Source organism: Sinocyclocheilus grahami, unplaced genomic scaffold, assembly GCF_001515645.1.
Source record: "Sinocyclocheilus grahami isolate Dianchi unplaced genomic scaffold, SAMN03320097.WGS_v1.1 scaffold1493.1, whole genome shotgun sequence".
Taxonomy (NCBI): Eukaryota; Metazoa; Chordata; class Actinopteri; order Cypriniformes; family Cyprinidae; genus Sinocyclocheilus; species Sinocyclocheilus grahami.
In genome coordinates, this window is record NW_015506672.1 from 95,801 (window position 1) to 122,528 (window position 26,728).

The following is a 26,728-nucleotide window of genomic DNA, read 5'->3' on the forward strand; positions in this document are numbered from 1 at the left end:
ATCTCTGAAGAGCTGTTCATAGCTGTTCATTCAAAGGGCTTAACATACAGGCTTTTGGATCAGACATCGGATTTTACATTAAAATCTCTTGTCTATTTTTAACTATTTTGTATACTTTTATGGATGCAGTTCTTTAGATAAGAGTGTACTAAAATGATCAAGCACAAGGGCATTGAATTGGAATGAGTAAGCTATAATTGCCCACCATTATGTTTACTGATCAGGCTTAATTTTTTTATTTTGAGATGTTTAAATTCTTACTTTGTATGTTTTGCAAACCAGCATGTTTTGGTTAATGCAGTTTGGGTTTTAATGTAAACTTGATGATAAGCATTATGGTTGTTTCAATTAGGAGAACAGGAAGTGAACTCTACCTCCAAGCATATTTGGAAAGGGTAATTTCAACAGTTAAAGATTCATAAGCTAAAAAGTGCTTGACCCAGCTTTTCCCTGTGATAAATCTCCCACGCCCAGCTCATGCCCTGTGGAGGGGAGCCGATGTTTATGTGAGACATTATAAGGGTGTTGGTATAGATTACCACAGATCGTAGAGCAGAGTGTGCAAAATGTCTTTCATATGACACTCACATGTTCAAAACCAGACATTATGGCTGTCAGCCATTCAGTTCATGAAACATTTTCAATCTTTTTTGTGTGAAATGCTAATTAGCACCAAATATGTGTTTGCACTTTCAGACTTTGTAATATCATCAAGTTTTATTAAATTAATCTCATATGCCTCACCTTTTAACACGGCCTGTTGCAAAGGTTCAGGGTAGAAACATGTATTTTTCCTACAAATAAAACCTTGTGTGCATTAGAATAATTTAATTTCAGTAAAGGAACAATGTGTACAGTATTGTCGATGTTAAGGGGAAAACATCTTTATTACACCCAGTTGTTTGGCAAATTAAGAAATGCCGTACTTCACTTGCCACTAACTTGATCAATTTGATGCATAACATTCCAGTGGAGAAAATGAATCCAGAAGGTTTCAGAAGAGCCCTGCTCGTGTAGATGAGAAATCTATGAAAAGGCCAGAAGTAACACATACACAGCAAAAGATGAACACAGGTCACTTTTGGTCCACTATAGTTTACGGTTTCCGAAGTACTGTATGTAGTGGCCTTTAAGTCAGTGTGGGGGGGGGGGGGGTTTTTGGGGGGGGGGGGCTTTCTAGTTGCTTTCTAGAAAGAAGCATTAGGAGGGCTGCAGCTTCTGATTATGAAATAGCAAATAATCCTGCTATTCACTGTGTTTTAGTGGTGGCATCTTAAATTACGAATTTATATTGTCTAGACCAGGGGTGTCCAAACCTATTCTTGGAGGGCCACTGACAAAAAGTCTGTGACTTCTCTTAGAAAACAACATTTTTTTTCAGTGTAAACTCTAAAAACAGTTCAATCCAGAACTATTGTTTCGTGTAAAACATGATGATTCATTAAATGATCAGCTGTTTCCTCAAAAAAGTTGTTTATTCAGCATAGTGAAGCCATCATCACATATACTCAATCGGTCATATTTACCATTGCACCACAACATTTTCTGAAAGTTACCCACATAGGTTTTGTTCATATTCAAGTTGGTCAAGTGAATTTGCCACATTGACCAACAGAAAGCTGCTTGGTTTGACAGTGACCTCTGTGTGGATGTTGCTTCATACATCACTACACTATTGACAATAAATGGATGGAATTTTTTGCATGTGAAATTTCACTGAAATTTCTCTCTTTTGACCACAGCTGTAGTGGTCATTGACCAATCAAAATCAGAAAGTGTTATTAAATATATACAATTCACCATCTGTTACCCTCTGCTCACAGGTCCTCCAGGAAAACGGGGAAGAAAAGGCAACCCTGGTGAGTACCTGTACATGACACACACATTTATACAAATCCCATAGTTTAAAAATGACCTGAACCTAACCTAAAATTGCAGCAAAAAAAATTCCAAGTGATTTTCAGCTGTTCTCCAGGATAAAGAATGTCAGAATCCTCTCATGTGTTCCAGACCTTTCATTTTTCATGTCATGTTTGATTTGTATTTTTTGAGGAACCACTGAACAGATGGAAATGTTCGTTCATATTATGCGGTTGGGAAAAGGCCTTTTCTCTGTGGTAGTCATGGTGACGTTTCTATCCCGTTGATTTCTGGGGGGTTGAAGAGGGTTCTCCTTGTTTTCAGTAATTTTCCCAGCATGCTGTTTGTTTTACTGCTGATCTTCTAACCTCAGAAACCTGAGAGTACTTTGAAGTTGACGACATCATGATCCAACAGACAAAAATTATCAGAATTATGATGCAGCTGCATGTACAGTGCTTAACCTAAACTGAAATCAATGCCTCACGGTTATTTAATGAGCGCAGTACTTTGTCCACTAGCATTTGTAGACATATTGTGCAGTGCACATCATCTTATTGTGCATTCATACACATCCTCTTATTGTACGTTTTGTAGCTCATTTGAGTATTAGTAGGCAAGGCCTTAACCCCTGTGCCAAACTTCCCAATTTTATATTTGACTAAAGTATTTTAAATAAATACTGTACTTGTGCAGAAATTACCCACATTTGCAGTGGCCATGGGTCCTGATGTATTTTGTCCATAGAAATTTATAAAATAAATTAGAAAAAGTTTTAGACCTTGAAACAAACCAACAAGCTGTGTTTTTCCAGAAGCCCAGATAACAAAATTCCTGAGGCCCAGATCAGGCCCACACCTGACACTTTCATCTGGCCCACATACCGCGTGGAATGATGGCAATTGGGTGGTCCGCTCCTGTTTGCCAGATTTGGGCCACAAGCAAGCCAAAAGAAGGCCCAATGTCAGCCATAAATAAAACAAATAAAGCAGAACTGGCCCAAATCTGGGCCACGTTGATTTTAATTCTGGCCCAGATCCAGCCCAGATACAACAACTTGCTCTGGCCCACATACTGTGAAGAATGATGGCACTTGGGCGGTCAACCCTTGTTTGCCTCATTTGGGCAACAAGCAAGCCAAAGGAAGACCCGATGTCAGCCATGAATAAACCAAATAAAGCAGAACTGGCCCAAATCTGGGCCAACATCGATTATAATTCTGGCCCAGATCCAACACCTCACTCCGGCCCACACACTCCGAAGAATGATGACAATTGGGGGGTCTGGTTGAGGAGATTCCCCCCTTCTATGTAAAGCGCTTTGAGTGCCCAGAAAAGCGCTATATAAATGTAAGGAATTATTATTATTATTATTATTATTATCTAACACCTTGTTCTTGCCCACATACTATGTAGAATTATGGCATTTGTGTGGTCCACTCCTGTTTGCCAAATTTGGGCCACAAGCAAGCCATAGGAAGGCTGCATGTCAGCCATGACAATAAATAAATGAAATAAAGTAGAACTGGCCCAAATCTGGGCCACATTTATTTTAATTTTGGCCCAGATCCGGCCCAGATCCAACATCTTAATCCGGCCCACATACTGCGTGGAATAATGGCATTTGGGCAGTCCAGTTCTGCCAGACTGCCAGATTAAGTAAGCCTTAGCATTGCTGCATGTGAGCCAGCCAAATAAACCAAAACTGGCCCTAATGTGGGCCACAGGGCCACAGTATAAAAATTCCAAGTGATTTTCAGCTGTTCTCCAGGATAAAGAATGTCAGAATCCTCTCATGTGTTCCAGACCTTTCATTTTTCATGTCATGTTTGATTTGTATTTTTTGAGGAACCACTGAACAGATGGAAATGTTCGTTCATATTATGCGGTTGGGAAAAGGCCTTTTCTCTGTGGTAGTCATGGTGACGTTTCTATCCCGTTGATTTCTGGGGGGTTGAAGAGGGTTCTCCTTGTTTTCAGTAATTTTCCCAGCATGCTGTTTGTTTTACTGCTGATCTTCTAACCTCAGAAACCTGAGAGTACTTTGAAGTTGACGACATCATGATCCAACAGACAAAAATTATCAGAATTATGATGCAGCTGCATGTACAGTGCTTAACCTAAACTGAAATCAATGCCTCACGGTTATTTAATGAGCGCAGTACTTTGTCCACTAGCATTTGTAGACATATTGTGCAGTGCACATCATCTTATTGTGCATTCATACACATCCTCTTATTGTACGTTTTGTAGCTCATTTGAGTATTAGTAGGCAAGGCCTTAACCCCTGTGCCAAACTTCCCAATTTTATATTTGACTAAAGAATTTTAAATAAATACTGTACTTGTGCAGAAATTACCCACATTTGCAGTGGCCATGGGTCCTGATGTATTTTGTCCATAGAAATTTATAAAATAAATTAGAAAAAGTTTTAGACCTTGAAACAAACCAACAAGCTGTGTTTTTCCAGAAGCCCAGATAACAAAATTCCTGAGGCCCAGATCAGGCCCACACCTGACACTTTCATCTGGCCCACATACCGCGTGGAATGATGGCAATTGGGTGGTCCGCTCCTGTTTGCCAGATTTGGGCCACAAGCAAGCCAAAAGAAGGCCCAATGTCAGCCATAAATAAAACAAATAAAGCAGAACTGGCCCAAATCTGGGCCACGTTGATTTTAATTCTGGCCCAGATCCAGCCCAGATACAACAACTTGCTCTGGCCCACATACTGTGAAGAATGATGGCACTTGGGCGGTCAACCCTTGTTTGCCTCATTTGGGCAACAAGCAAGCCAAAGGAAGACCCGATGTCAGCCATGAATAAACCAAATAAAGCAGAACTGGCCCAAATCTGGGCCAACATCGATTATAATTCTGGCCCAGATCCAACACCTCACTCCGGCCCACATACTGTGAAGAATGATGGCACTTGGGCGGTCCGCTCCTGTTTGCCAAAATTGGGCCACAAGCAAGCCACAGGTAGTAACGATGAAAATAAATAAATAAGATAAACCAGAACTGGCCCAAATCTGGGCCACATTTATTTTAATTCTGGTCCAGATACGGCCCAGATCTGTAATAGATGGTGCAATATGGCTGCCGTTGCATCATCCAGGTGGATGCTGGTTGAGGAGATTCCCCCCTTCTATGTAAAGCGCTTTGAGTGCCCAGAAAAGCGCTATATAAATGTAAGGAATTATTATTATTATTATTATTATTATCTAACACCTTGTTCTTGCCCACATACTATGTAGAATTATGGCATTTGTGTGGTCCACTCCTGTTTGCCAAATTTGGGCCACAAGCAAGCCATAGGAAGGCTGCATGTCAGCCATGACAATAAATAAATGAAATAAAGTAGAACTGGCCCAAATCTGGGCCACATTTATTTTAATTTTGGCCCAGATCCGGCCCAGATCCAACATCTTAATCCGGCCCACATACTGCGTGGAATAATGGCATTTGGGCAGTCCAGTTCTGCCAGATTTGGGCCTCAAGTAAGCCTTAGCATTGCTGCATGTGAGCCAGCCAAATAAACCAAAACTGGCCCTAATGTGGGCCACAGTTGATTTTTATTCTAACCCTGGTCTTCACCACATTCCTCATGTGGCCCACATGCTGCATGGAATGGTGGCATTTTGGCAGTGGTCCACAAGCAGGCCACTGCACAGCCACATTTTAGCTAATAATTAACCAAATAAACCATAAATATACATTATCTGGGCCACACTAAGCCTTAAGTGAGTTATGCATCAACAATACTTAACATTGTAAAAAGAAATTTAAAAATGTCCTCAATAAATGTTCAAATAAGTTCCAGAAATGTGCCCTACTTGATAAAATCATCCTGACCCAAGTTTTGCACCAGCAGCAATTAAAATGTCACAGATAAATATTCAAAGACACATTCCAATACTTTAAAAACTGTTCACAGTAACACATACTGTTACTGTTACACAGTAAGTCTGTGAGTGTCATAGCTACGCTGTGTTAAAGAGTAGTGATGTTACGTTCTGTGCCGAGGCTTTGGAGCGTGTGTCGAGAAATCCCTGCAGCTTTCAGTGAAGTGCGTATCGAGGCTTGTATCGCTTTAGAGCAATGACGTCACTGATGACGTCCGAAGCCTCGCTTGGCCTGGTTGGTTCAGGAAGCGGTTCAAATCTTGTAAATTCACGGTCCTCTGCCCTGTCAAACTCAGCCACTTTCCAGTTTTAGACTAATAATATTGGCCCTCCTGCCTATTATGAGCAAAGACTTGATTTACACACATTTGATAGCCCCATTCATTTCAAGCCAATACGTTTATTACACAGTTATGTTATATTATGTTATACAATCATTATATACCACTAGAAAATGTACATTATATTCATATAAACAGATTAGTCTATGTGGAAATTGATTTTTTTTCTTCACCGTTATTTCTAAGCATTAACTGATGCAAAATACAGTGGATCACAGACTACATCAGGTCATCTGTAATGTATCTGCTTGTTTTACACTCTTTGGCCACCAGGTGGTATTGTGAGCAAATGAAGCCTCAAAGAAATTAACCCTTTTGTGAACCACTGAAAAGCTTCAATACTTCATGGGGCTTCATCTCGCCATCACTATTAAAGAGCGCATGACGAAGATGAAAGGTTATATATCATTAGTCTTTAATCCAACAAGGGTAAATCCAAACAAACACAATGTAGCACAACAACATTTAAGACATGTAGACATAAGACCAGAAAAACTCAAAGTGAACATACAGGAACTTAAGTACTCAGACCGAACAAGGATGATTAACTAGGTACACCTGAACAGAATAATACAATCAACACAACAAGGCAAACAGTGCAAAAGGAAAACAAAGTCCAAATTAACAGAAACTGTGACAGTAAGAGTACAATCATTATAGTGCACTTCTGTTTTTATGCTGCACAGTACACATATAAAAAACTGCCATTAAAAGCGTGTTTCAAAAAATAAATTGCTGCTTATGTAGCCTTCTTAAGACTCACATCCAGATCACACTGCATCAGTTAACTGTGTTGCATCCTACTAAAAGTAGCCAAATTCTATTACGCCATATTTACAATTTCAAGCTTCCATTTCAATTAGCCAGTGTCAAGTGTTGCATCCAAGAAGTGGCCTCTCTTGTCAAGTGTTACAACCAGAAGTGGTCCTCATCTGTTTTATAATATATGGGGCATATTTGCCATGTCAAATGTGGGACAAGTTGGCTTACACACTGATAAGCCAATGCTGACTGTGCCGTATATTTGCCAAAAGTGGCCCATATTGTTATTAATTATTTGGGCAATATTTGTCATTTTATATGCGTCATTTTATTTTATATAAGGGCCACTTTAGGCTAACAGCCACATTAGCCAGTGCTTACCGTGCCATATCTTTGCCAAAACTGGCCCAGATATGGTTTAGGATAACTGGGCCACATTTGTGGCATCATATAAGGCCACTTCAGGCTCACAGCCACATTAGCCAGTGCTTACTGTGCCATATCTTTGCCAAAACTGGCCCAGATACGCTTTAGGATAACTGGGCCACAGTTGTGGCATCATATGTGGGCCACTTTAGACTCACAGCTACATTAGCCAGTGCTTACCGTGACATATGTTTGCCAAAACTGGCCCAGATACGTTTGAGGATAACTGGGCCACATTTGTGACATCATAAGCGGGCCACTTTAGGCTCACAGCCACATTAGCCAGTGCTTACCTTGCCATATCTTTGCCAAAACTGGCCCAGATACGGTTTTAATAACTGGGCCACATTTGTGGCATCATATGTGGGCCACTTTAGGCTCACAGCCACATTAGCCAGTGCTTACCTTGCCATATCTTTGCCAAAACTGGCCCAGATACGTTTGAGGATAACTGGGCCACATTTGTGATATCATATGCGGGCCACTTTAGACTCACAGCCACATTAGCCAGTGCTTACCATGCCATAAAATTGCCAAAACAGGCCCATATGTGTTTTAGGATAACTGGGCCACATTGGTATCATTATATGCAGGCCACCTTAGTCTCACAGCCACATTAGCCAGTGCTTACCATGCCATATCTTTCCCAAATTTGGCCCAGATACGTTTGAGGATAACTGGGCCACAGTTTTGGCATCATATGTGGGCCACTTTAGGCTCACAGCCACATTAGCCAGTGCTTACCCTGCCATATCTTTCCCAAAACTGGCCCGGATACGGTTTTAATAACTAGGCCACATTTGTGGCATCATATGCCGGCCACTTTAAGCTCAGCCACATTAGCCAGTGCTTACCATGCCATATCTTTCCCAAATTTGGCCCAGATACGTTTGAGGATAACTGGGCCACAGTTTTGGCATCATATGTGGGCCACTTTAGGCTCACAGCCACATTAGCCAGTGCTTACCCTGCCATATCTTTCCCAAAACTGGCCCGGATACGGTTTTAATAACTAGGCCACATTTGTGGCATCATATGCCGGCCACTTTAAGCTCAGCCACATTAGCCAGTGCTTACCATGCCATATATTTGCCAAGACTGCCCCAGATATGTTTTAGGATAACTGGGCCACATTGGTATCATTATATGCGGGGCAACCTTAGGCTCACAGCCACATTAGCCAGTGCTTACTGTGCCATATCTTTGTCAAAACTGGCCCAGATACATTTGAGGATAACTGGGCCACATTTGTGGCATCATATGTGGGCCACTTTAGTCTCGCAGCCACATTAGCCAATGCTCACTGTGCCATATCTTTGCCAAAACTGGTCCAGATACATTTGAATGTACCTGGGCCACATTTGCTGAAACCTATGTGGACCACATTTGGTTTACACCCTGTTTAGCCTTTGTCGATAATGCCACATTTTTGCCAAACGTGGCCGACATTTGGTTGGCACTATTCCTATCTGGGCTGTCACTCATATGCAGCAGATTTCGTCCCATCATTGAAAATAAATTGTGGTCTAGTGAGTATGTTTTTCAGAGCAGCTCTCTGTGCAGCTTTCTCAATTTGGGTTTCTGCATTGTGAGAAAAAAGAATCAGTCTGCCCATGATAATAGAACTATAGAATCAGGTGCAGTTCCACACTGAATAAATATACTGTGTACGTTTAAACAAAACTTTAATAATAAAATAAACACAAAATAGCGTGACAGCCCCTCACGGACGACTGCCACGCACAAACAGAGATCTCTGAGTTTGGACTCCACCAATCCACAGTCAGACAGATTGTGTACAAATGGAGGAAATTCAAGTCCACTGTTACCCTCCCCAGGAGTGCTCCACCAACAAAGAACCCTCTAAAAGCAAGACGTGTAAAAGTCCACTAGGTTTCAAAGGACTGCAGGCTAACTTCTAAGCAACTAAAGGCCTTTCTCACATTTAGCTAATGTTAATGTGTATGAGACCATCATCAGGAGAACACTGTACAACCATGGTGTCCATGGCAGAGTCGCAAGAAGAAAGCCACTGCTCTCCAAAAAGAACATTGCTGCCCATCTGCAGTTTGCTAAAGATAATGTGGACAAGCCAGAGGAATACTGGAGAAATGTTTTGTGGATGGATGAGACCAAAATAGAAAATTTTGGTTTAAATGAGCAGCATTATGTTTGGAGAAAGAAAACCTTATCCCATATGTGAAACATGGTGGTGGTAGTATCATGGTTTGGGCCTGTTTTGCTGCATCTGGTCCAGGACGGATTGCCATCATTGATGGAACAATGAATTCTGAATTATACCAGTAAATTCTGAAGGAAAATGTCAGGGCATCTATCCGAGAACTGAATCTCAAGAGAAAGTGGGTCATGCAGCAAGACAACGACCCCAAGCACACAAGTCGTTTTACCAAAGAATAGTTAAAGAAGAACAAAGTTAATGTTTTGGAATGGCCAAGTCAAATTCCGGACCTTAATCCAATTGAAATTTTGTGGAAGGACCTGAAGCAAGCAGTTCATAGGAGGAAACCCACCAACATCACAGAGTTGAAGTAGTTCTGTACTGAGGAATGGGCTAAAATTCCTACAAGCCATTGTGCAGGACTGATCAGCAGTTACAAGAAACGTTACTTGCAGTTAATGCTGCAAAAGGGGGTCACACCAGATTTTGAAAGCGAAGATTCACATACTTTTACCACTCACAAATATTTAGAGATCATTTTTCTCAATAAATAAATGACAAAGTATATATTTTTGTCTCCTTTGTTTGATTAGATTCTCTTTGTCTACTTTCAGGATTTGTGTGAAAATCTAATTATGTTTTGGGGCATATTTATGCAGAAATATAGAAAATTCTAAAGGATTCACAAACTTTTAAGCAGCACTGTATATGTATATACAGTATATATATATATATATATATATATACTCACTCACCGGACACTTTATTAGATATCCCTGTTTAACTGCTTGTTAACGCAAATATCTGATCAGCCAATCACTCAATGCATGTAGATTTGGTCAAGAAAGTCTGCTGAAGTTCAATTCATGCATCAGAATTTGGAAGAAAGGTGATTTAAGTGACTTTGAACGTGGCATTGTTGTTGGTGCCACATGGTCTGATCTGAGTAAGAAGATTGGGAAAATGTTGCCTGGTGTGATAGTCATGATTTCTGCTGTGACATTTGATTGACAGAGTCAGAATTTGGTGTAAACAACATGAAAGCAAGGATCCATTCTGTCTTCTATCAACAGTTTGGGTTAGTGCTGGTGTTGTAATGGTGTGGGGAATATGTTCTTGTCAGACTTTGGGCCCCTTGGTACCAAACTGAGCATCATTTAAATTCCACAGCCTACCTGAGTATTTCCTTACCTTTATGACCATTTTGTATGACCATGTTATCTTGTTATGGTTTCTTCGAGTGGGATAACAAGTCACAAAGCTCAAATCATCTCAAACTGGTTTCTTGAACATGACAATGAGTTCACTATACTCAAAACGCCTCCACAGTCACCTGATCTCAATCCAGTAGAGCACCTTTGGTGGAATGGGAGATTTACATCATGGATGTGCAGCTGACAAATCTGCAGCAACTGTGTGATGCTATCATGCCAATATTAGCAAAAATCGGAATGTTTCCAGGACCTTGCTAAATTTATGCCACAAAGAATTAAGGTGGTTCTGAAGGCAAAAGGGGATCCGACCTGGTATACCTAGTTCCCTTTCAGTCGGTCACTCTGAGTCACGTCGGTGACCAACGAATTGGGATATCGTTTCGATAGACCAATCTACTTCGAGTGTAAACTAAATGAGCCAGTGCACATGGGCATGCACGCTGCCTCACGTGTCTGCGCATGATGAGGTGGCCTTCGTGGATGAGTCATGTTCTCATTGCGGGAAGATGACCATCTCGGAGCTGCGAACCAGGCTCCGCTACCTGCGAGGGGGCGGAGTCCCGTTGCCGCTGCCGCGATCTGGGGCTCGTTCTGGCGGACAGGCAAGAACCACTTCCGGCAGTAGCATGGGTGGTTTGAGGGTTACAGTGATGGCAAACCCCGCAGGGAACCAACCCTCTGGGGACCATCACTCCTCTTGCACCTCCGATCCAGTGGAGCAACCCACGGAACGCGCTGGGCCCTCTTTAAAGAGCGTACCAGCAGTATCCAATGGACCTCCCCCCGACCAGATGTCGATCTCAGCATCGGAGGGAGAGCTGTCCGATGAAGATTCGGCCGCGCTGCCGCCCTCCGGGACGGTGGAAAAGCCTGAATCGGATCTGGAGATGACAGCTATGCTTTCCCGGGCTGCCGAAATGGTCGGGCTCGAGTGGAAACCTCCACCGTGTCCCGAGCCCTCAAGGCTGGATGATTAGTTTCTCGGGGTGGCTCGCGCTGGTTCTCAGGTCCCCTTTCTTCCCGGAAGTGCATGACGAGTTCACCAGGTCGTGGATGGCACCTTTTACTGCCAGAAACCGGCCAGCGGGCTCTTCCTCCCTCACCACCCTCGACGGCGGTGCAGCGAAGGGGTACTCGGCGATCCCCCCAGTGGAGCGGGCAGTAGCGATGCAATTGTGTCCTAAGTCCGCCTGCTCCTGGCGGGGAGACCCGGTACTTCCTTCCCGGGCTGTAGGCATTCGTCTGGTCTAACCGGCGGTGCCTATACGGCTTGCGGGGAAGCTGCTTCCGCCTTACACGCCATGGCGTTACTGCAGGTGCACCAGGCTAAGGCACTGAAGGACCTGCACGAGTTCAGAAAGTTCTGAAAGAGCTCCGAACCGCCACTGACCTCACGCTCCGAGCGACGAAGGTCACCGCGAGTTCTCTGGGTCGTGTGATGTCCACGCTTGTGGTCCAGGGGCGCCATCTCTGGCTGTGTCTGGCAGACATGAGGGACACCGACAAGGTTCAGTTCCTCAGTTCCCCTGTGTTCCAGACCGGCCTCTTCGGCGATGCAGTCGAGAGCTTTGCCCAGCAGTTCTCGGCTGCCCAAAAGCAGACTGAGGCGATCCGACACATCCTGCCCCGGCGGGCACCTGCTGCCTCCACCTGTCCGCCGGCTGCAGCGCCCCAGCCTGCTCGTCACCGAGGGCGGGCCCCCGCGTCCGCCCCACACCACATCTGCAGCAGCCTTCAGCAAAACGGCGTCAAACCTGGCGGCAAGCGGAGAAGCAAGCGGTCCTGATACAGGCGACCCAGAGATGGAGGGATCTGCTCTTCAGGAGATGGTGAACGCACCACTCCCTCCCCCGGAGGAGGGCCGGGTGAAGAATCTTTTGTTTCGGCCGACGGTACCCAAATTCTCGACAAAAGAGCAGTTTGCTTTATCTCTGGGTACCAGAAGGGCACGGAGAGTTGTGGATGGACTAATGCCGGACCTCACTCATCCTCCTCCTTCGCCAGCTGGCAGCAGCGGATGGTTCGAGAGCGTCAACAAAGGCCCTACTCATGCACCCTCTGCCAACCCAGTTCAGTTCGCCCGATGCCCCTGTTCTGCGGGCAGAGATCGCAGTCCTACTGGCGAAGGATGCAATAGAGCTGGTCCCTCCGGCCGATATGAGGTCGGGGTTTTACAGCTCTTACTTCACTGTACCCAAGAAAGGCGGTGGGTTACGGCCAATATTGGATCTGCGAGTTTTGAACCGGGCCCTTCATCGGCTACCGTTCAAGATGTTGACGCAGAAACGCATCTTCGGGTGCGTCCGTTCCCGAGATTGGTTTGCAGCGATCGACCTGAAGGACGCGTACTTTCATGTGTCGATCCTTCCGCGCCACAGACCATTTATGTAGTTTGCGTTCGAAGGACGGGCATATCAGTACAATGTCCTGTCCTTCGGGCTGTCCCTGTCTCCCCGTGTCTTCACGAAAGTTGCAGAGGTGGCTCTTGTTCCCCTCAGAGAGCAGGGTGTTCGCGTCCTCAACTATCTAGACGATTGGCTTATACTAGTACAGTCTCAGGATAAGTTGTGCGAGCACAGGGACCTGGTGCTCCGGCACCTCAGCCTGTTGGGCCTTTGGGTCAGCTGGGAAAAGAGCAATCTCTCCCCAACGCAGAGGATCTCTTTTCTCGGTATGGGGTTGGATTCGGTCGAACAGACAGCACGCCTCACAGAGGAATGTGCGCGGTCGGTGCTAGTCTGCTTGAATACGTTCAAGGGCAGGACAGCGGTCCCACTGATAATTTTTCAGAGGCTCCTGGGGCATATGGCGGCCGCAGCGGCACTTACACTGCTCGGCCTGTTACATATGAGACCGCTCCAGCACTGGCTTTATGGCCGAGTCCCGAGGTGGGCGTGGAAGCGCGGCACTCACCGGGTCCACGTTAGACCGGCCTGTCGCCAAACCTTCCCCCCGTGGTCAGATCTTGCGTTTCTCCGGGCAGGGGTGCCCCTAGAGCAGATCTCCAGGCATGCTGTGGTCTACACGGATGCCTCAACCACCGGGTGGGGTGCCATGTACAACGGGCATGCAGTCTCAGGGGTTTGGACGGGCCCGCAGCTGCATTGGCACATCAATTGCCTAGAGTTGTTGGCAGTGCACCTTGCCTTGAACCGTCTCAAAGGGCGCTTACGAGGCAAGCACGTACTGGTCCGAACGGACAACACAGCGACCGTTGCGTACATCAACCGACAAGGTGGTCTGCGCTCCTGTCGCATGTTGCAACTCGCCCGCCACCTCCTCCTTTGGAGTCGGAAGGTTCTGAGGTCACTTCGTGCTGTTCACATTCCGGGCCTGCTCAACCGTACAGCAGACAGTCCGGCTGATTTGGAGACGTTTCGGAGCCACTCAGGTAGACCTGTTTGCTTCTCCAGAAACCTCTCACTGCCAGTTGTTCTACTCCCTGACCGAGGGAACACTCGGCACAGACACAGTTGGCCGCAGGGCCTATGCAAGTATGCATTTCCCCCAGTGAGCCTTCTCGCTCAGACACTGTGCAAAATCCATTTGGCACCCGCGTCCAGACCTTGCTCTGTCCCGTCCGACCATTAAGGTGCTACTTAGACCGGACACAGAGCTTCAGGACCTCAGACTAGCTCTTTGTCTGTTACGGAGGCCGGCAGAAGGGGAATGCCGTCTCTAAGCAGAGGATGGCCCACTGGATAGTGGATGCCATCACCCTGGCTTATCAGGCACATGGGGTGCCCTGCCCGTTCAGGTTGCGAGCTCACTCAACTAGAAGTGTTGCATCCTCCTGGGCGCTGGCACATGGCGCCTCGCTAACAGATATTTGTAGGGCTGCAGGCTGGGTGACCCCCAACACGTTCGCTAGATTCTATCCACCTTTTTCTTCAACGCAGAAGTAAGCCTATGGGTGAGACTTCCGGTTCATTAGCCGCTATATAAATAACGAGGAGAATAACAACGTGCAGTAAACTGTAAAACTGTTTGCACTACAAACCAGTGTGTTCATAATTAAGATAATACATTAAAATAATATGATAAGACACACCAACTTTCAATATCAAGCAGCAAAATTAACTGTTTTGTTCAGCTAAAAATAGCTGGACGGAGTGGACGCAGATGAGACCGGAAGCCAGACCCATAGAATTTACAAATGGCCGCGCCCATTTTTACGACAAGAAAAAGGTGGATAGCCTCCGTGAGGAGCTGGTATCCTCCTGTGTTCTCACCTCAAATGGGTAGTGGCGCCGAGAGGCCCCGGTTAGTGTCGGCTTGCTAAAACTGCTCCAGAGTGTCCTACAGTAGACCCTGTTGAGATCCTCCGTCACCCTCGGCAGCGGACGCGGCAGAACGTCCGGTGCCGGGCCTTCACGATGAATCCGCGGGAACCGTGGAAGGCTGGGTTCTATATTGAGACCTATGCGGGTCTCGTATGTGTATAGCCAACGGTATAGCCATAGAGCCCGTGTTTCCCTGGCAGAATTCTGCCTTTCCAAGAGGGTTTTCCCAGTCTTATCCAATCTCACTCAGTAAGGTAGTGTTTTGAAAAATGGTGAGTGGAACTACTTGTCCCGAGCCCCGGGCTGCACCAGATAGGGGCACAGGCGGCTCACACAGGGCACTGGAAGGGGCAGCACCATGGCACTTTGGTAGGGATTACAATTCGTCGGTCACCGACGTGACTCGGAGTGATCGACTGAAAGGGAACGTCTCGGTTACGTATGGTAACCCTCGTTCCCTGAAGGAGGGAACGGAGACGTCCCCTCCCATCACCACGGTTGCTGTACCACCACTGAGCGGCCGGGTCGCCGGCTCGGCTCCTCAGCGAAAACCTGGTATGCACTGCACCTGCTGCCTTATTATACGCACGCTGTGATCAGCGGCAGCTGGATGGAATAATGTGCATTGGCTCGTTTAGTTTACACTCGAAGTAGATTGGTCTATCGAAGCGATATCCCAATTCGTCAGTCACCGACGTGACGTCTCCGTTCCCTCCTTCAGGGAACGAGGGTTACCATACGTAACCGAGACGTTGGTGTGTGTATATTGTTATTAGGCTGAAGTAAAAATATGGATCCTTATCTAATGTAATATTGATATGTCCTCTTAACTAATTTATTTATCCTATTTATCAAATCTATTTTAAGAATATTATCACACATTATTATTATTATTAGTAGTAGTAGTAGTAGTAGTAATAATATTGTTACATCGTACTTGCTATGCTAAAGAACTAGCTTGCTGAATTTATGCTGAGCTTGTTATCTACTTGATAGATATATAACCAGTCTTGTTTTATGAAATAGCTAAGTATAAGAAAAACAGCTTCCTAAAGTGCTTTCCTTCTGGGAGGTCCTTCTCTGCTCCTACCTAGAGTCATGAACATATCATCATATACAGAACATGTAATTGTCTTGCAAACCAGGCTTGAAATGTATTGTGCAGCTCTGATTACTGACATTTCTGGTCAATTAAACCACTTTTATAGTCTCTCAGATGTGGATATAAAGCGGATTGTTTTGTATCTGGAAATCTTCTGCGTAACGTAACAGCCCATTTCTGATTAATTATTGGGTGGGTGATGGCAGTAAATAAGGGATATGTTTTTAATTTCTGCCATGGGGCCACTGCTCTAGTGGTCCAGAACATTCGGTGACAGGTTCACTATCCTCATCTTCAGTTTTACTGTCGTATTCATGTATATTATCATGCAAGATGAATACTAATGGACCAAATTCATCACATCATGCTCGGCATGCAGAGACTGGAAGTGATCTCAAAGCAGATATGATGCGCTAACTGCATGACAAGAACAAACCCCATGCATGCTCTATATATACACAGATTTTCAAACACATTGTCAGACGAGAAGAACTGTGTCTTTGTTCTGTGTGTGATGACTTTGGCCGGGTTGATGGGAGGACTGACAATCTCCAAAACACACAGCCTGGTGTCCATAAAAAGCTGCTCTCCTGCTGCAGGGCTTTGGGTGACCTGGACTTGACACAGTGGGAATCTCCTTTTCTCTATTCACCATGACAGACGGATCAAATCTCCCTCATGGTCGTGTGACTGAAAGCACTCTTATCACCACGGCCATTTGTAGGAGTTATCGCTTGTTTACTTGGCTCTCTGATCCTGTGCAGGGCAGATATGTATCCTCCCAGCGCCGCTTGTGTCTCCAAATCCATTCGGTGTCACATTCCACTCCTACTATCACATCCCTCAGGCATCAGAGCGGAGAGGCATGCCAATGACTGTCTTGTGCATTATGTTCATTGCGCTGATCAAGAGTGAGGGAAGCTGTGCGGCACAGGAAATAACAACCTAGATGTCTACTTGTGATCCTTTTGGCACTCTATAAAGGGTTACTGCAGGAGCTTGACCTCACAATGAACTGCTGCATTTTCCATCGAGACCATGATTCGGCATAGTAGGTGTATACTGCATGATTTTGTTTAGCTGAAATCACTTGCCATTAAATCAAAACTGATCATGGTAGATTGCAGCCCACCGCATAAATGAGAATAACTTATTTCACAAGAATGCTCTTTTGAGCACCAGCATCGTTCCCACACTTCTGGAATGTTTCGGATTTCTCTCTTGCCTGAATTCATTAAGGATTCTCTAGATTCACAGACTGTTGAATCTATTAAGTACCAAATAAGCACCGTTAAACATGTATTTCTGTAGAGTTTGGAAACATTTTGGCATTATAAGTGCAAAATATCTATGTTAAACCAGAGCCTCCCACTATATGCAAAGCTCAACTAGAGCTATTATTTTTACAAGAAGACTTAGGCCCAATCCCAATTCTATTTTATACCCCTTCCCCTCCGCCTACCCCTTCCCCTGGTCCCTTGAAACAGAGTGTCAAGGGGTAGGGGTGAAAATATTCCCCTAAGAATTGGGAAACCACTACTATGCCGTCACACGTCATCATACGTCGTCTAGCTCCTACAATACACACACCTATACTGGTGTGCATAGAGCCTTTAATTACCGTTCTATATTAATGCGCTGCTTACTGACACACACACACACACACACACACACACATATATCGGAGATCGCGCAGCTCACACATTCAGGAGAAAAGAAACTTGTCAACGCTGCCCCACGACTTCTATTAATAACAGTTTAAATATGGAATCGCTACATTATATTTTCCAGCAACGAGAGGATAAAATCGCTGTTTTTTAAGTAAACTCTAAAAAGAGAAATGCACAGACGCTCATACACGCAACTTTCATCTCTCTCTCTCCCTCTCTCGAATTGGCAATATTTGAGAAAAGGGTTTAGCGATTTATAATTATTTGGGGGACTAGCCCCCCTCAATGTCTATGGTGGTTATCGCTGATCAGACATGAAAATATGTTGTGGCACAGTCGTGCAGTCTATAATGATATGACGTTAACAAATATTAGCGATTTTTTGCAAACATTTCTTTGAGGAACATGACCGTAAATATGAACTCACGATTGAATGTAACACAAAACAAATTATTACTTTTCATTCAAATCTTTATTAATATTTGTGTCTTTTTGTTCGCTCGGGCAGCCATGTTGCCCCTGAAGCCAGTTTACGCTGAGATAATTCATACCCCTTCGTTTGAAATGTGGTCCCGAAAAATCTTCGTTTGAAGGGCTGTCTGGCCCTTCCCCCTACCCCTCCAAACAAAAGATAATTGAGACACCCCTACCCCTTCACGTGAACTCGCGAAACGGAGGGGTAGGGGAAAGGGGAAGGGCTAAGGGGTAGAATTGGGATTGGGCCTTAAAGTCTGTGTAAAGGTAATTCAAAGAATTGTTTCTAAACACATTATACATTTTAGAAATGTATTGCTGAAAACACGTTACAAAGACTGAACTATGTAGTACTGAATTGTGGAGCTAGACCATTAAATCGTTTTTCACCATTTTTGTCTTCAGGATTTTTTTGGGCGAGTCTGAAATCATGTCTTGATGACACACTGAAGCCACTGAGCATGGCCCCTCCCCTAAGGGATAGTTCACTCGAAAATGAAAATTCTGTCATTAATTACTCACCCTCATATCTAATCCAAACCCATATGACATTTGTTCATCTTCGGAACACAAATTAAGATATTTTTGATGACATCCGAGAGCTTTCACACCCTGCATAGACTGCAAGGGAACTACCACATTCAAGGCCCAGAAACATAGTAAGAACATTGTTAAAATAGTCCATGTGACATGAGTGGTTCAACCATAATTTTATGAAGCTATGAGAATACTTGTTTTGTGTGCGAAGAAAACAAAAACAATGACTTTATTCAACAGTTTCTTCTCTTCCATGTCAGTGTCCACCGCCATTCACGAGAGTACCACAAAACATGCATGTGGTGCGTCTTGTTTACAAGCAGAGGAATCCACATGCATGCGTCGTGGTGCTCTCGGGAATGGCGGCAGAGACTGACTCGGAAAAAAACTTATGGAAATCTCCATCTTTAAATGACAAACTTTGGTATTTTGGCAACCTTAGTCAACCTTGGATTTCAGAAGCTGATTATATCTCTTCTGAAAATAAAGACAAGACACATGTGAGTTGTAGTAGGCCTACTGAACATTATTGTTTTGAATTCAGCTGATTCAAATGCCAGCAAGGTAAAGTTGTCAACCTAGTTAACATAGATGAGTTTTTGTCAAAATTTTGAGAATGACTTGGGGGTCTTAGAAGCATCTAACTAATGTTTTTCGCTATATGCCATTTCTAATTATGTTTTCATAGTGTTTGTTTCATAGTTGTAATAAATATATATTGCTATTGAGGAGGGATATGGGTATGGTCCAGGCAGGTTTGGTGATATGGTTAAGTTTAAGGGGTAGAGGTACTGTAAGGTCAACAGTGTAATTATAGATGTAACTATATAAATTAATTACAGAGTTCTCTAATTTTCAAAGCTAAATTTTCATGATCCTTTAGAAATCATTCATATATTAATATGGTGTTCAAGAAACATCTCTTATTATTATCAGTGTTGAAAATAGATGTGCTGCTTAATATTTTTGTGCAAAACATGGTAAATGGGGATTATTTGATGAATAGAAAGTTCAAAAGAACATTATTTATTTGAAATATAAACTTTTTTAACATTATAAATAGAGTTCTGGCATGAAACTCTAGATGGCACAGTCAGGTAGGTCTAGCTCAATCTGACCTGGCGACATCATTGTCACATGGCAGCTGATTTGTTCTCTTTTGTTTGCTGTAGCAGTTTGCAGCGCACTTCAGAGCAGCCTAAATCAACATTTAAGATAAGTGGATGCTCTTTTAATCCATATCGCTGTGTATATTTGCGTGGTCTGCCTAACTGAATACACAATGAGCAACCATAAACAAGTTTAACCTGAGTGTCATGTTAGCAGTTTGCATCGTATGCAGCAGCGAAATATTAAGCATATTAGCAGCAGCATTTAGCATCTGTGTTTATACAGCTGGAGCAAAAGGCAGTTTAGAGCTTGTAATCGTTCGGAGGACATGTTAATAGTAACAAACATGAAAACAGGTTAAATTAAATAAGCATTCTTGTGTATGCATTTCAACAGGGGCTCTCCATATACATCGGCGTAATCTCATGTTCGCGTTCGTTATCTATGTTCAATGGTAAGGTCAATGTTTTCATCCTGATGAGCGTGTGGTTGATTTCAGGTGCACTCAGCGTCAGAAGCACATGCTTATCACAGTCTTATCAACGATAGTGTTGCAGGAGAAGGGAATTAAGAGTTATCCCTATGGTTGTTGCGGTTTAGAGTAAAATGCATTATGGGTAGTGTAGTTCGCAGAAATGTGCTTTGTGTGACGTGTGCTATCGCTGTGCTGTGTAGTTCAGAGAACAGAGAAAAAATGTTTATACTAGAGCTGCACGATTCTGGATAATTTTTTTTTGGTCTCAAATAGAGATCACGATTCTCCCACGATTCTGAACTAAACAAAATAATGTGTGGCAAAATATTATTGCTGCAGTCTATTTAAAAGTGATTAATTAATTTGAATGAAGTATTAAACACTTTAATATACACTACCAGTCAAAAGATTTTGAATAGTAAGATTTTTAATGTTTTTTAAATAATTCTCTTCTGCTCACCAAGCCTGCGTTTATTTGATACAAAATACAGCAAAAGCAGTAATACTGTGAAATATTTTTACTATTTAAAATAACTGCTTTCTATTGGAATATATTTTAAAATGTAATTTATTCCTGTGATCAACTGAATTTTCAGCATCATTACTCCAGTCTTCAGAGTCACAAGATCCTTCAGAAATCATTCTAATATGCTGACATGCTGTTCAAGAAACATTTTATTATTATTATTATCAATATTTAAAACACTTGAGTACATTTTTTCCCAGGATTCTTTGATGAATAGAAAGATCAGCATTCATCTGAAATAAAAAACTTTTGTAACATTATACACTCTACCATTAAAAAGCTTGGAGTCAGTTTTTAGGGGGGGTTATATAAATTAATACCTTTATTTAGAAAGGAATTTTAAATTTTTCAAAAGACATTTATAATGTTACAAAATAGTTCTATTTCAGATAAATGTTGCTTTGAAATCACAGGAATAAATTACATTTTAAAATATATTCAAATAGAAAGTTATTTTAAATTATTCTACATTATTTTTCAAAATTTTACTGTTTTTGCTGTACTTTGGATAAAATAAATGCAGGCTTGGTGAGCAGAAGAGACTTCTTTAAAAAAACATAAAAAATCTTACGATGCAAAAACTTTTGACTGTAGTGTATATGTATTTAAAATATAATATATTTAATACTTAAATTTAATATTAAAATTATGAAAAAGTTGCTTGAATAAATGATTCAACGACTCACTCATAAACCTACTGGATGAATCAGCATTTTTGAACGATTCTCTTGAATAAATTATTCGTTCAATTATACATTTTTAAGTCACTTTTCGCCACCTAGTGGCAAAACAATGCAATCGACAAACGTTATGTGGCAGTTACTTTCAAGATTTGCTCTATTTTGGTCGCGCTACCATAGACATCAATGTTTATATCTGAATTATAAACTTTCATCCCAGTATTTCTGTGATAATATGAATGACTGTACGACAGAAATAATACTGTGTAGTTGAAAAGACTGTTTGTGAAGCTGTTTCTTAACCAAACATGGTAACTGCTCTGTGTGTCAGCGGAAGTGCGAACGCAGATTTGAATGATCTGGTAAGACTTTGTCAAAGGTTTAATAGATACGGGAGAATCGTTCTCATTTAGAAATGAGATCGTGTGGTTGTCTGAATCGAGATTGCGATCTTTTAACGATTAATCGTGCAGCTCTAGTTTATACTCTGCTTTATTTGTTCATTCAAGTCAGTCCACCCAGGAGTTTGTGCACTGTAACCCTGATAACTCTACACGAGAGAGTAAAATGACATGCATCGGCTAACTTTGTCCATCTCATCATTGCACGAACACGAATTAACGAGCTGTTATGCTGCCGCTGGGACTGATGAAGTGTGTAAAGTAACAGCAGATATTTAATGACTAAATTGTAATAGTTGCTCAGGTGGATGCTGGGGTCTTATCTATTGGATTGCAACGTATATCCATTTTGTTAATTAACATTACACATAGTGCGCGTCTAATTAGAGTTAAGCCAGTCGGAGTCATAGCCCAGGCACACATAGTCGTAGGCCACTATTGTTAAGCCAGTCGGCATGGAAGCCAAGGCTCACATAGTCCTAGGCCACTAGCGTTAAGCTGGTCGGCGTGGTAGCCCAGGCATACATAGTCGTAGGCCACTATTGTTAAGCCAGTCAGCGTGGTAGCCCAGACACACATAGCCATAGGCCACTAGCGTTAAGCTGGTCGGCGTGGTAGCCCAGGCATACATAGTCGTAGGCCACTATTGTAAAGCTGGTCAGCGTGGTAGCCCAGACACACATAACCATAGGCCACTAGCATTAAGCTGGTCGGCATGGTAGCACAGGCATACATATTCGTAGGCCACTATTGCTAAGCCGGTCGGCATGGAAGCCTAGGCTCACATAGTCCTAGGCCACTATTGTTAAGCCGGTCAGCGTGGTAGCCAAGGCTCACATAGTCCTAGGCCACTATTTTTAAGCCGGTCGGCGTGGTAGCCAAGGCTCACATAGTCCTAGGCCACTATTGTTAAGCCGGTCGGCGTGGTAGCCAAGGCTCACATAGTCCTAGGCCACTATTGTTAAGCCGGTCGGCGTGGTAGCCAAGGCACACATAGCCATAGGCCACTAGCGTTAAGCTGGTCGGCGTGGTAGTCCAGGCATACATAGTCGTAGGCCACTATTGTAAAGCTGGTCAGCGTGGTTAGCCCAGACACACATAACCATAGGCCACTAGCATTAAGCTGGTCGGCATGGTAGCACAGGCATACATATTTGTAGGCCACTATTGCTAAGCCGGTCGGCATGGAAGCCTAGGCTCACATAGTCCTAGGTCACTATTGTTAAGCCGGTCGGCGTGGTAGCCAAGGCTCACATAGTCCTAGGCCACTATTGTTAAGCCAGTCGGCGTGGTAGCCAAGGCTCATATAGTCCTAGGCCACTATTGTTAAGCCGGTCGGCATGGTAGCCCAGGCACACATAGCCATAGGCCACTAGCGTTAAGCTGGTCGGCGTGGTAGCCCAGGCATACATAGATAGTAATACATGCTGTTCACATGGCTCTTCGGAGCAGCAGCAGTACAAATGTCTTGGCGATAGATCTGCTTGTCTGTTCATCTTCATGTGTGTGCATACATGCATGTCCACTGATGCAGCAGTTTATCCTTATATTCAGCGACATGCATATATTGGCTTGTATTGTTTTGTATAACGTGTCTCCTGCTTTGTGGGGTTTTTTTCATATGTGTTATATGTGCAGCAGCAGTATTTCTTACATGCTTACCGCAGCATGTTGTGGATGTATTGACAGTAGCAAGTCTCGGTACTTGCTCTGCCGCAGCAGCAGCAGCGTAGCAGATCTATTCCGCCAAGACCAAATACATTAACATTGTCATGTACATTACCAAGCCAATCCCTCCGAGAGTTGTCATGACAGAAATGCCTTTATTGTCACTCACTTTTGATCAGTTTCTGATATAACATTATGAGAGAGACAATAAAGACATTTCTAATGTTTATAAATATATATATATATATGTTACGGGGCTGACGAGACGTGAGACGTGCGGATCCATTCGCAAAGCTTTTATTGTGGAGAAGACAGAGACATGGTCATGAAGCAGGCAGGGTCAAACTGAGGCAGACAGGTATATGGCGGGCAAAACACAAGAATAATCCTAGGGCTAGCGTGGGTCGATGAACTGCAGACAGAATCAGAAGGGGCAAGACTAGGGGAGAAATCCAGGAAACCAGGCGAAGATCAGAAACCGAGAACGAGGCTAAGGCTAAGGCTAAGGCTAAGGCTAAGGCTAAGGCTAAGGCTAAGGCTAAGGCTAAGGCTAAGGCTAAGGCTAAGGCTAAGGCTAAGGCTAAGGCTAAGGCTAAGGCTAAGGCTAAGGCTAAGGCTAAGGCTAAGGCTAAGGCTAAGGCTAAGGCTAAGGCTAAGGCTAAGGCTAAGGCTAAGGCTGGGAAACGACTGAGGGCTCTGTAGTGTAGCTATCACTAGGGGAGTGATAAACGCTGAAACAATACTCGGCAGAGGGAAGGGATCAGAGTGAGTGTTAAATAGTGAGGGAGTGATATGAAACAGCTGGGTGCAATCAGTGTGAACAGCTGTGTGCAATCCGTGCTGAGTGCAATCAGTGCAATGCATGATGGGAAATGTAGTCCGGGGTGATGTGCAACAATGTGTAGTGCGAGAGTCAATGAAATTGGAAGTTCATGGACCGGATTCGTGACAATATATATATATATATTTTTTTTTTATTATTATTTGTTTGTTTTTGCAGCAGGGCAAGTAAAAATCTGAAGTGCTAGTCCTTTCAAATACCTAATGTTAAGCCCTGAACTTCTGGTTTTTCCTTCCTATTGGCGCTGCTCAGAGGTGTTCCACCTATCCACTTTCTTTAATCACACACAGACCTTTACTAAATCTGAAGTTGTTCAAAAGTGGAAAAGAAACAAGGGTCCATTTTTATCTGTGCTGTCGTCATTTGATTGATCAATATTATGAGCCAGAGCCAGGTTTCTTCTTGTGCAGATACTGGAACGTTGTGTTTGTATGTACACACTGACCTCATCGATTCTGGCATCTAAACAGACATGCATGAACATGGTTTTAATTCCTCAAGTTGACAGAAATGAGACAACATATTAATCACTGTATAATTTATTATTATATCATTAATGTCTTGCACATGATTACTCTTCAGTGCCACAAATAGTTACGGTTACATACAACTGTTTGTTTTTCTTTGTTTCAGGAATTCCAGTAAGTACACTGTTATCACTGAGGCTTTAATTCAGAACAAATGGTCTGGAGGTGGGCAGATACAGCATGGCATGCTGTGATGGCTTTGCAACCTTGATATAGACTGCAAAATGAGGTGAGATAAGATGGAATGGAGGATATATGCTCCAGGAGACAGTTTCTGAATTGATCGCACTCCATTTTTCACCGTCTGGCATCCATCCTGACTGCCTGTATCGTAATAACCAGGCATGCCTTTTAAAAAATTCAACAGCTGATTCAAATCTCTTCATGCCTTCACAAAGAGTGCATAGTAAACACTAGTACATTCTGAAGAGTATGTGTACAATCCTCATCATAGCAACAATGCAGCAGCACAACCGCTTTTATTGCTGTGGTTGCATCACATTTCTCAACATGAGCAGAAAGCCACAATAATAAAGGAGAAGAGTGTGTAAACATGCATGGTTGCCCCAAACACATTCCATTTTTATGAGCTATTTGCCACATAAGCTGTGTTTATGTATTGCGAATGGACTATTAAAGACAATGGCAACAATGCTGTATGGAACACTTTAATAATGTCCATTCTAGTGCATATCTGGGGGGTTTGGGATGTAAACAAACTTTTTTAAAAAAATTCAGATATGATGGGTTTTTAATTATACTGTTTCTTTTTCTTCATTAAATCCTAACAGGGCACTCCAGGACGAGATGGCTACCCGGTAATTGTCACTCCAGTTATACACTCACCAATCAACTGATCACATCTGCTTTAACCACAAGCTCACATAGGACTTGGGGTCTCATGTAGACCTCAGCTAACAGGCAGTGTTAAGTGTCATAGTGCGCCACCTGCTGGACATATTAGAAATTATTGCTAAAAAACCTGCTGATGCCAATTGGGTTGGGTTTAAACTGCCAGATGAGACCTAAAAGTATTGTTAAGCCAACTATGGTTGCAAATTCTGTCGTTACCAAGATAGTTCAACGATTTGCCATTTCCTGAATCCATAGTTCCAATGAACATTCGTAAGTTGTGTGGTTGGATCCTGTGCTTGAGCAAAATAAGTAAGCTAACATGTAGTACAATCTATATCTTTCATTCCATACCTAAATTTCATTGTATGTCTTTTAGTTTAAGAGAATTAACGAAACGTTTTTAAAGAGTTTGCATATGCGTATGTACTCTTGTACCAAAGGGGAATCCCTGGGTGAAATGAGCAAACCTGTAAAATAACAGAGAACAAACATAGCGAAGCAGTCCTCAGATGTTATGTTATTTACAGCAATAATCCATCATTAACAGCATTTCTAACCAACACGGTTGAGACTAGCTAGTTTTTGGGTTGGGTTTAAACTGCCAGATGAGACCTAAAAGTATTGTTAAGCCAACTATGGTTGCAAATTCTGTCGTTACCAAGATAGTTCAACGATTTGACATTTCCTGAATCCATAGTTCCAATGAACATTCGTAAGTTGTGTGGTTGGATCCTGTGCTTGAGCAAAATAAGTAAGCTAACATGTAGTACAATCTATATCTTTCATTCCATACCTAAATTTCATTGTATGTCTTTTAGTTTAAGAGAATTAACGAAACGTTTTTAAAGAGTTTGCATATGCGTATGTACTCTTGTACCAAAGGGGAATCCCTGGG

General features: G+C 43.1%; 1 protein-coding gene across 4 annotated transcripts in view; it reads left to right on the forward strand.

Annotated features, from left to right (window-relative positions):
- LOC107570695 (collagen alpha-1(XXIII) chain-like) overlaps positions 1 to 26,728 on the forward strand; it is a 128,111-nt gene that overhangs the window by 60,089 nt on the left and 41,294 nt on the right. For all 4 annotated transcript variants that reach the window (XR_001607070.1, XM_016256952.1, XM_016256954.1 and 1 more), the window contains exons 3-5: positions 1,824 to 1,859; positions 25,085 to 25,092; positions 25,770 to 25,796. Coding sequence is in view for 3 of the 4 variants with exons in the window: in XM_016256952.1 (XP_016112438.1) it covers positions 1,824 to 1,859; positions 25,085 to 25,092; positions 25,770 to 25,796 (71 nt within the window). In the remaining variant the exon portion in view is untranslated. The remainder of the gene's footprint in view (positions 1 to 1,823; positions 1,860 to 25,084; positions 25,093 to 25,769; positions 25,797 to 26,728) is intronic.